Source organism: Zootoca vivipara, chromosome 13, assembly GCF_963506605.1.
Source record: "Zootoca vivipara chromosome 13, rZooViv1.1, whole genome shotgun sequence".
Lineage (NCBI taxonomy): Eukaryota > Metazoa > Chordata > Lepidosauria > Squamata > Lacertidae > Zootoca > Zootoca vivipara.
This window is the reverse complement of record NC_083288.1, coordinates 22,712,010-22,723,369: the sequence shown is the minus strand read 5'-3', so window position 1 is coordinate 22,723,369 and position 11,360 is coordinate 22,712,010. Positions and strand designations below refer to the sequence as shown.

The following is an 11,360-nucleotide window of genomic DNA, read 5'->3' as shown; positions in this document are numbered from 1 at the left end:
GAGGACACTTACCGAAACCATGACCTGTCAAATAATTTTCCAAGCAATGCTGCCATTTTACGAATGCGGATGTGTTAAGGGCATTTTCTCACTTGAATACGTGCCAAGTGATCCTGTATCTCCTTACCTTGTCACCTCTGCTCATTTTAATTTGTAACTTGACAGGAGGAGCAGGCTAGCCAAAATGAAATCATCAATGCAAAAAACGTACTGTTACCAGAACGAGGTCTGCCCCCCCTTTCCAGGCTGACTTTAACTGCCACGGAGGAGAAATACATCTTTAGGAATCTGAACTTGAGAGAACTCTGGCTGGCATCCTCTCGTGAGATTCTCTGTGCGGGGAATGTGAATGGTACAGAGACTATATATATATTCCTGGGGAGGAAGGATTGTGGATTCCTCAGTAGTGCATCTGCTTGGCCTTTACAAGGTGTCAGGTTGAATCCTGGCATTTCCAGTTAAAAGGGGGAAAATAGGTGCCCTGGAAAGCTGCTGCCAGTCAGAGTGGACAATACCGGGCTAGATCCACAGGTATTCTGAACTAGAATTAGGCACAGAAAACCCTACCCCCTCCCGTTTCTCTTCTTTTATGTTTTTTATGTTTTCCCTCTACAGAGAAGCTTCGGTATGGGCTGCCCGCCTAATGGCGGCTTCCCTTTGAAAACAATACGACGTTTGTTACCTCACTGAATTTCGCGCTGTCGTCATTCTGAAGTGTGAGTTAAATACACACACTTGGAACATTTTATGTCTTTTGGGGTAAGGAGCCAGGGGCACAAGCCTGTTTGCTTAGCTCCCGGGAAATCTCCAGTCCAGATTCCACCTCGACCGTCTAGCTTTCAGAAATAATAATGCTGACCTAACTTGTTGATAAACTGAGAGAAAATATGTTGGGCTCTTTGGACACTTGGAAGTGAGCTCCATAAATGCTGAATATAGAGTGTAGTGGTTAAGAGTGTGTGGTACTTGGACCTGGTGGACTTGGGTTCAAATCCCCACTCGGCTATGAAGCTCACTGAGTGACCTTGGGCCAGTCACTGCCTCTCAGCCTCACCTACCTTTAAATGAGGAGAGGGCAAGTTGAGGGCAATTTGTCATCACTTATAACGGGGGTGCTCCATTTGAAGGTGCCTAGTCGGCACCTTTCCCAACAATGAGTTATCCCTTGTGTTATGAAACAGAGTGCCCCGCCCCCACCCAGTTACACTCTGATTTCCCATTTGTTTTTCAAAGTGACACTCATAACCTTTTTGCAGCTACAGTACTGGCTTTGGTTTTCCCTTCAATTTAAAAGAACAGCCTCAGAAATAGATGTACTTCTGCAAAACCCTGTGTGCCCACAAACGTTATATTTACCTCTTGCTTCCTAGTGGCCCCATTTTGGCTCCATCCACCATGGGATGATTTCTGATTAGTATCATGGGGCAGCTGTTTGGTCACTCGCTTTTTGTGTTGATTGACAATGTTGGCAGTCAATGAGGCAATGCCATTTAGGAACACACACCCGCATTTCTGCATATATCTTTTCAGTACCTATACACATACACCTGTCTCCCCACGCCCCAGTGTTTCTCTAAGTTCTTTTCATTGTTGCCTGGCTATGTGTGTCGGTCAACAAATAGTTTTGTCTTTGATTTGTTTTATTTGCGCTTTTGGTGATGGCAGTGGGCGGCTTCCTTAATCAGCTTGCAGAAGATAAGTGGAAAGTTGTAGCAGGACTACTTGAGCTGCCTGCCCTGCAAAGCGGAAGAGAGAACTGCGTTGCCTTTGTGTCTTGATGACAAAATTCTTTCCAGGCCTCAGACCTGGGGGGTTTGGTGCTGTGTTGTTTGCTTGACCCTGAATAATAATAATAATAATAATAATAATAATAATAATAATAATAAATTTATTTATACTTCACCCATCTGACTGGGTTTCCCCAGCCACTCTGGGCAGCTCCAAACAGAATTAAAAAAACAATAAAACATCAAACATTAAAAACTTCCCTAAACAGGGCTGCCTTCAGATGTCTTCTAAAAGTCAGGTAGTTGTTTCATTTCCTTGACATCTGATGGGAGGGCATTCCACAGGGTGGGTGCCACTACCAAGAAGGCCCTCTGCTTGGTTCCCTGTAAACTCACATCTCGCAGTGAGGGAACTGCCAGAAGGCCCCCGGAGCTGGACCTCAGTGTCCGGTCTGAATTATGGGGGTGGAGACACTCCTTCAGGTATACTAGGCTGAGTCCATTTAGGGCAGGCATCGGCAACCTGCGGCCCACGGAGGCTGTTTATCAAGCCCATGAGCCGCCCGGTCACCCAGCCGCCCACTCGACAAGTCCCCGCGCTGCGCTAAACTGGCGCCGCGCCGCATGGGAACTCACAGAGTGGTGCCAAAAATGGCATCTGTGCATGTGCAGATGCTAGAAACAGCGTCTGGGCATGCCCAGACGCCGGAAACCGCTTCTGCGTATGTCCAGGCATGCGCAGAAGCGATTTCCAGTGCCCTGGAAATGGGCAGCGCAGCACCGGAAATCGCTTCTGCACAAGTCCAGAGCGTGTCCGGCCCACGGACCAGCGTCAGTGTCGATGATCCGGCCCATGGGTGGAAAACGTTGCCGACACCTGGTTTAGGGCTTTAAAGGTCAGCACCAACACTTTGAATTGTGCCCGGAAATGTACTGGGTGCCAATGTAACGGTAGGTCTTTCAGGACTGGTGTTATGTGGTCTTGGCGGCCACTCCTAGTCACCAGTCTAGCTGGTGGTTGGAATGGCTTGCTGAAGATTGTGGCATGGTTTGCTTTGGAGAGTCCTCTCTGCTGCTTACTTTCTGCAGCATGTGTCTCTTTTTAGGGTACATGGAGATGAGTCTAGATAGTATTCTGATCATGGAGTTTGGGTGAGAGAGTGAACGGGATCACATGAGCTCCCTCGCTCTCAGTCAGTTGTGGTTCCAGTTTAAGCGCTATGGCGACTCCCAGGCATATAAAAGTTGGGCATATGTTGTGCACTTAAAAACTGACACACAAAAACCTGCCAAGAGTTGGAGGACAATGTGTGGAATAAATGTTACTTTTATTTTCACACATATAAGAAAGAGGTAGGAGGGAACGTCACTGGTGACATACCACAAATATTAAAAATAGCTCTGGGTGAAAAATGTTCTGCTACCAAAACAGGGGTGGAACAGAAAACTGTCCAAAATGGAACATATATTGACAGCTTCCATGAAACTCCGTAGCATCTGTCAAAGGAATTGGGGGGGATTGTTATAGTAGCCAAGATGCAGGGAACCAGGCAGAGGGCCTTCTCGGTGGTGGCGCCCGCCCTGTGGAACACCCTCCCATCAGATGTCAAAGAGAAAAACAGCTACCAGATTTTTAGAAGACATCTGAAGGCAGCCCTGTTTAGGGAGGCTTTTAATGTTTAATAGATTATTTTATTTCATTTTTCTGTTGGAATCAGCCCAGAGTGGCTGGGGAAACCCAGCCAGATGGGCGGGGTATAAATAATATATTAAGGTAAAGGTAAAGGGACCCCTGACCATTAGGTCCAGTCGTGACCGACTCTGGGGTTGTGCGCTCATCTCGCATTATTGGCCGAGGGAGCCGGCGTATAGCTTCCAGGTCATGTGGCCAGCATGACAAAGCCGCTTCTGACGAACCAGAGCAGCACATGGAAACGCCGTTTACCTTCCCGCTGTAGCGGTTCCTATTTATCTACTTGCATTTTGACGTGCTTTCGAACTGCTAGGTTGTTTCGAACTGCTATATTATTTAACTGGCAGATAAATAATATATTATTATTATTATTATTATTATTATTATTATTAAGAGGCCTTCCAAGCAATTTGCTAACACTTTAACATGGTTTCCCAATCTGTTGCCTTCCAAGGTTGGTATTCAATTAGGTTTTACTCAGAGTAGACCTGTTGTAATTAATGTACCTGAGTCATGGTTCCATCAGTTTCAGTGGGTACTTTGAGTGAAATTAGTTGAATTGTTGTTGTTTAGTCGTGTCTGACTCTTCGTGAGCCCATGGACCAGAGCACGCCAGGCACTCCTGTCTTCCACTGCCTCCTGCAGTTTGGTCAAACTCATGTTAGTAGCTTCAAGAACACCGTCCAACCATCTCGTCCTCTGTCGCCCCCTTCTCCTTGTGAATCTTTCCCAACATCAGGACCACCCTGTAAATTTTGGATTACGAACTCCAATCATTCCTAAGTGTTGGCCACTCTGAGTGGGCTTGGTAATAGTTGGGAGTCTGGAGATTGGAGGAAAGGCTATGTTAGGCTGAGATCTCTATGAGGCCTAGCAGTTCAGACTCACCTTGAATTACTCCAGTAATTCCAGAGGTCAAACATTTGGGATTTCCCTAGTGGAGCTCACGCAACTCTGCTCTTCATCACAGTTGATTTGGCAAATATTTGCTTGTTCCACATGTGTCATGATCTTGGTTTTCTTCTACACCGAGTTCTGCTTTCTGAAGCAATTGTGATCATTCTGCATTGCCTTGCCACAAGTCCCCAGTATCTTTTTTGAAGCAAAACGGGATTTCCTGTGTGCTGCCTTGGCTTGTTTCCTTCGTTAGAGGGAAGTGGCTGCTGGATGCAGCAAATCTGACTTGCGCTGGGAGGAAGGGAACCCGCTTGTTGCATTAGGGCAAGGGGACAGTCCCTGATCACTAAGAAACCACTTTTTTAAAAAGTCCCAATTTATGAAAGAGAGGCTTGTGAGTAGATAACAGCCTTGGTAAACCAAGTGGAGACTCCATGAATAGAGGCAATGTACCTCTTGATAGTTGGTAGCCAGGAACAGGGCATGGCTGTTACATTCTGCTCAACCCATGCACTTCCTATGCAATCTGGCTGGTCACTCTTGAAAATGAGTGTTGAGCTAAGTGACCTGACCCATCAAAGGAATTTTTGCAGTGCACACCTGTATACCTGTATTCAGAAGTATGTCCACTTTAAATTCACTGGGGATTACTCCCAGGAAAGTGGATATGAGATTGCAGCCTTAGTCATCTTGCATGCAGGAAAGCAGGAGGGATGGAGAGAATCAAGATTATTCGTGCATCTGGCTATGGATTATTGTTAGCATTTCCCACCTCATATGTCTATTATTATTATTAGAATTTATATACCACCCTATACCTGGAGGTCTCATGGCGGTTCACAGAAAAAATCAACATAAAAACCACCATACAGTGGTACCTCGCTAGACAAATGCCGTGCTAGACGAATTTTTCACTAGACGAATGGTTTGGCGATCGGAGGGTTTGGCGATCGGAGGTTGCCTCGCAAGACAAATTCGTTTTGTGAAAAATTCGTCTAGCGAATCGCAGTTTCCCATAGGAATGCATTGAAATTCAATTAATGCGTTCCTATGGGCAAAAAAAATATTTTTTTTCAATGCTATTTCAATTTCAAAAAAATTCAATCCTATGGTATTCGCAAGACGAATTTTTGCAAAACGAATTGACTCACAGAACGAATTAAATTCGTCTTGCGAGGCACCACTGTATATACAGGGCGAGTCCTTTAAAAGAAGCCCCGTGGATACAGAGTACACATGTGCCACAGGGCCTCTTTTAAAAGACTCACCCTGTATAAACAAAATATATAAACAAAATAAAAACAACAACCCAATAACACCCCCTGCTTTATACATTGTATAAACAAAGCAGCATGCAGAGGCAGAATTCTGCACAGAGGCAGAATTCTGCACTGATAATTCTGTGCTAAAGAAAGTGAATTCTGGGATTCAAATAACCAAATGTGTTTATTATTTAGGATTATTTAACTTACTGTTGTTGTTGTTTGTTTGTTTGTTTCTTACCCTGCCTCTCACCTCAGAGTCCCAGTGTGCATTACAATTTAAATATATAGTATTTAAAATCAGAGCGAACAGAAACAAATTTGTTTTACAAAGCTATTCTGTTTCTTTTAGTCTCCGAAGAAAGGAAGAAAACTTTAAGAACAAGAAAAAGAACAGGATAGAAACAAAGGGGGGGCTCCAGGCAACCATTTTGCCCCCCCTGTTGTTAATTGTGGAGGAATCAAGATTCCTTGCAGACCTCCCCTACTTGGGTGAGCAGAGAGATTTGTGCAGCTGCAGTAAAATCTGCACTGACTGAGATTCCAGTTGAAAATGGATGAAGGGGCCGCAACTGTTGTGTGGAATGTGTAAGCCACTTTTGAAGATCAAAGCTGAGGTGCTGCTACAGGGCTGATATATTATCTAGGGCTAGGCAGACACTTCTTAAAGGCAGACAGTAATTTTCCATTTCTCGGAGGCTCGCGTGGCTTCTTTCTGTTGTTATCTTCAGATTTGCGCACCGGATAGCTATATCAGATACAATGTAGTACAAATTAACTTCTTACCCTGCTTCTGGGGAAACATATACCATATCTATTAGCAGCGAGAAGAATAGGAAAGGAAGGCGAATGCAACAAGACAATAGTTAATGTATAAATTGGCACACTCCCACCACCATAATGAAAACCCCTACCAAGCTCTGGTCTGAAGTAAAGATTAAGCATGACGTCATGGTTTCGTACTGTCATTGAACTAATCATCCTGAGCGACTAGGGGAGGGGAGGGGCACCTTTTTCTACCTGGAAGTTTTCGCAGAACCTTCCAGGAGCCACAAGCCAGCAGTGGGTGATTCTAAGACAAAAGTGGTTAGAAACAATGGAAAGGACTTTTATCTTGATGCAGTAGAGCAGGCTTCCTCAACCTTGGCCCTCCAGATGTTTTGAGACTACAATTCCCACCATCCCTGACCACTGGTCCTGCTAGCTAGGGATCGTGGGAATTGTAGGCCAAAAACATCTGGAGGGCCAAGGTTGAAGAAGCCTGCAGTAGAGGCTATCTACCAGCCACGCAAGCCGTAATTACACACATCTCCCTTTCCGTCCTCCATCAAAACAAGGAAGAGATATTGTCATAGTGCAAGGACCCATTCTGGCAGGGGAAAGCACTCGGTACAGAGCAGGGCTACTGAGGGGGTGGGGGGCGTGGCCAGGAAGAGTCCCCAGGACCTGTGAGAGGGGCTACATGTAGCCCCGCCCCCACGGCCCAAGTTTCCCCACACCTAAACTCTGAGAAAAAGAACTGGATGATGTAGTTTAACTTGACATGAAAAATGCATTTATGAATCACTAATAGGAATGTCTGCCTATTTAGTTATTTATTTAGAAACCCTTTGTGTTTTAAGTTTAGGTTGGTTTGCAATTGAAATTTACGGATTTTTAAGGAAGTGTCCCGTATTGGTGGAAATAGCCTGGTGCACCAACTTGCTTGTTAAATAAAAAATGTTCTGTGTGTTCGTAGGTTTCCAGAGTCAGTGGCCAAGATGGCACAGTGGAACCAGCTGCAGCAGCTGGACACCCGGTATTTGGAGCAGCTCCACCAGCTCTACAGCGACAGCTTTCCGATGGAGCTGCGGCAGTTCCTTGCACCCTGGATAGAGAGCCAGGACTGGTGAGCCATTGAACTTTTCTCAGCATTTGTGCCTGTGTACACCCACACAGGGAAATGGACTGGCTGGCTTTGAGTGAGATCCTTTCCTAATGCCAGAGCTCTGCAAATCGACATAGGAAAAATTAAAAGAGGGTTTTATGATGGAAACGAATATTGTTGCACAGTAAAATGCCATTCTTGAATTTGTTGATCCAGGGGTGCTCAGCCCCTCTCTTCTTGGAGACCCAGAACGTGGCCATGCATGTATTGCACTATGCAAACTGACCCCCATATGCATGATCAAGCAAAGAGGTTTTTTAGTGGTGGAGGGTCACCACTGAAGCAAGGTCCCCATCTCTATAGAGTCCTAGTGCTACGCAGTCAGCATGAAAGAGGGAGCTTTTTGGCCACTGAGAAGACGTCTTCTCACACTTTGTGCTGATTGGAGCCAATCAAAGTGAAAGGAGAAGAGTCAGCCACTGAGGATTGGCTCCTAGGGTCACTCTGGAGAAAGCTGAGGTCACTGAGGAGGAGTTGTGCTGTTTGCTCCAAAGGTAACATAGAATCATAGAATCATAGAGTTGGAAGAGACCACAAGGGCCATCCAGTCCAACCCCCTGCCAAGCAGGAAACATCATCAAAGCATTCTTGACATATGCCTGTCAAGCCTCTGCTTAAAGACCTCCAAAGAAGGAGACTCCACCACACCACATTGGTAGCAAATTCCACTGCCGAACAGCTCTTACTGTCAGGAAGTTCTTCCTAATGTTTAGGTGGAATCTTCTTTCATGATGTAACATGGAAGTGTGGAGCCATTTCTTCCTTGCAAACTTTCTTCCTTTCTTGCATTTTTCTTAACACCAACTTGAACAATATTTTGCAGAGAGACATTGAGGTCCAGGCAAAACTGCTCTGGGGATTGAACCTAACCTACAGACTGCTGGTTTAATGATTTGGATCAAGGGTGGGGAATCTTTGGCCCTCCAGATGCTGTTGGAACTCCTAATTGCCATCAAGCCCAGCCAGCACGATCAATGGGCAGGGGTGATGGGAGTTGGAATCCAACAATATCATTGGGGGGGGGGGCACACACACAAGCTCTTAATCCCTGATCTAAATGCTCAAACCATCACGACCTTCCAATTGGCATCCTGTAAATTCTTTATTATGATAAAGCAATGTGGCTTGTAGCTGAAATCCTGAGATTTCCAAGAACCTTCACTTTGTGGGCATTTTCTCTTGAGCGAGAGTTTGCTCTTGATTACGTTTTTGCAAAACTCGCTGGAAATTCCCAGAAACCTTTTTGCCTCTTGAAAAACATACAGAAGCTTCCTGATATTAATTGTACTTCCTGCTTCGAATGGAAGAAGCGGCATTCATGGAATGAAACTGAGAGGAGATTCTTGGCCTCCGGAGTCGCCTCCTCTGTTTCCAACATTGTAACTGAGAGGTGCTGTTGCTTATGAAGCCAAAATGGCACTACCCAGGCACAAAAAGGGAAGTATTGGCTTGGATCAGTGTCCAGAACTAAAAAAAAAACCACTTCAGGGAGGGGGGGTATTGATACCCCAAACCAGCCCGGTGAGGAACTGAGAATGCTGGCTGTTTGGGGCATAGGTAGATGGGAAGCCCACTCTGATGCCACTTTAGACAGTCATGACTTCTCCTAAATAATTCTGGGAGCTATAGTTTGTTAGAGAATTGTTAGGAGCCCCTATTCCCCACCCAGAACTACAATTCCCAGGGTTCCCTGTGAAGGGGGACTGGCTGCTAAACCATTCTGAAAATCATACAGAATTGCAGAGCTGAAAGAGGCCCTGAGGATCGTTTCGTCCACCCCCTGCAATCCAGGAATATGCAACTGTCCCATACGGGGATCGAACCAGCAACTTTGACATTAACAGAACCAATGGAAATATCCAGAATTGCAGCTCTGTGAGGGGAATAGGCATGAGTGTGTTAAAGTGGTGTAATAGTGCTTTAAATGTGTCTTCTTTCTTCTTTGGCGATCACTTGTAGCCGAGTAAGATTGCCTTCCATAAACACGGTTTTAAAGTGAGTTCATAAGTGGCCGTGGAGGCCAATTCTAGGTCCACACATCCTTCCACAATGGGGACATAGTTTTCCGGGCGGGAGTTGATCATGGTGAGGGTTTGCCAAGCGTGCCTTCCTCTTAGCGCGTTTCTCCCTTTCGTCCCGAGTTCGACATGGCCTGGTGTGACTGGAATCCTCTAGAGGGAACACTTGGCACTGGAGTGTTGTTGTTTTTGTCACGCCCCGGGGGAAGGCTGTTTTTGTTTAAGTCTTGTTTCCTTTCCGATCTGTACAGGGCCTATGCTGCCAGCAAGGAGTCCCACGCCACGTTGGTGTTCCACAACCTCCTGGGGGAAATTGACCAGCAGTACAGCCGCTTCCTACAGGAGTCCAATGTCCTCTACCAGCACAACCTGCGCCGGATCAAGCAGTTCCTGCAGGTGGGAGGAGCTGGCAGGTCCTGAGCTTCGGAGGGTCTTGTGTTTTGTGGGCACGCCAACCCAAGTCATAGAACTCAGGAGATGGAAGTGTCTGGGAATGACGGTGTTTATTCCACTCTTGACAGGAGGCAGTGATGAAGGTCACCAACTTCAAGAGAGGATTGGGCAGATCCATAGAGGAGAGAGCAATCGGTGGCTACTAAGTTGGATTTATAGGAATTATTACAAACTATTTGAAAGAGTAGGAAGGCGGGAGAGCGTTGAATTTTGTCCTTGCACAGAGCATCGCTGAAATTTGCAAGGCCAAATTTGATGGAATAGTTTGATGGTTTAGGGAACTCTTAATAGCACAGATTAGAGAGAGATGATGAGCCCTGAGCTTAGGAGCAGTGCCCACGACAGGCTTATTTTAGCTTTTACGATGACATCCTGTTGGACGTAAATTCTCGGCTGCTCATGTTGGGCGCCCAGCATATATTTTCACCTGCTGCCCTGAATCTGAAACCAGCACACAACACTTCTTTTACTTGCTCCCATAAAAGAAGCACCCAGCTGCCCCATCGCTGCATTCCTCCAAATCAAGGCTGGGTTTCTTAAGAAAAGCTTGACATCTTCACCTAAGTTTTGCTCTCTATGTGTGGCGATCATTCATTCCGTTCCTCTTCCTCTCTTACAGAGCAGGTACCTGGAGAAGCCCATGGAGATTGCCCGCATCGTGGCCCGCTGCCTCTGGGAGGAGAACCGGCTGCTGCAGACAGCAGCCACGGCAGCCCAGGTGAGAGGAGGTTGAAGGGAGCGGCTTGTGCTGTCGGCATCGGTTCCCGTAAGGGACTGGCTGGCCGCGTGGGTGTTTAGAACACGAGCCAAGAGTGAATCACATTGACGGCTCTCGGTGCAAATACACCATGATCAGTGCATCCTCCTGTCTCCATATGCTGCTACTGCTGTTTGCAGCAGGGAGAGAGAAACCTGGGACACTCCAAAAGTTGTCGGGAGTACGGCACACACACCATACATTGAACACGCTGGCGGGGGCTGACAGGAATTTGGAGTCCCAACCCATTCCCTGTCCTTGGCTTATAAGGGGTAAAAAGCTTGATGGTTGACACAACGGGCCTTTCCTTTGATGTTTCTTCCAAAGCCTACATCTTTGCTTGCCAGGAAGCAGTACCTCGCAGCTAGGGTAGCACACACCACCCAAAACGGGTCCCTGCACGCTTTTGCCTCGGTTGCCTCAACACGCCTTGAGCTTTTCCCTTGTCAATATTTCTTTTCTGCGTTGGGGTTTGAAATGCAGCCATTTTTTAATTCTGTGGCTGGAGCTGTTGAATGGCAGCAAGGTCTTGCAGGTGTTGGCCCCCCAGGGTGGATCATTCAGCACAATATTTCCTTTTGCCACAAGACAAGTCTGCGCAGCTGTATGCTTCCGAGCAGAGCAAA

At 46.4% G+C, this 11,360-nt stretch overlaps 1 protein-coding gene across 5 annotated transcripts in view; it reads left to right on the top strand.

Moving 5' to 3' along the window:
* Positions 1 to 11,360, top strand: part of STAT3 (signal transducer and activator of transcription 3) — a 42,357-nt gene that overhangs the window by 9,627 nt on the left and 21,370 nt on the right. For 3 of the 5 annotated variants that reach the window (XM_060281459.1, XM_035136519.2, XM_035136520.2), the window contains exons 2-4: positions 7,318 to 7,467; positions 9,776 to 9,920; positions 10,597 to 10,695. In XM_060281459.1, coding sequence (XP_060137442.1) covers positions 7,340 to 7,467; positions 9,776 to 9,920; positions 10,597 to 10,695 — 372 coding nt within the window. In that variant the 5' untranslated portion in view covers positions 7,318 to 7,339. Of the gene's footprint in view, positions 1 to 3,800; positions 6,072 to 7,317; positions 7,468 to 9,775; positions 9,921 to 10,596; positions 10,696 to 11,360 lie in introns of those variants that run through there. The other 2 variants (XM_060281458.1, XM_060281460.1) reach the window with 2 other exon arrangements.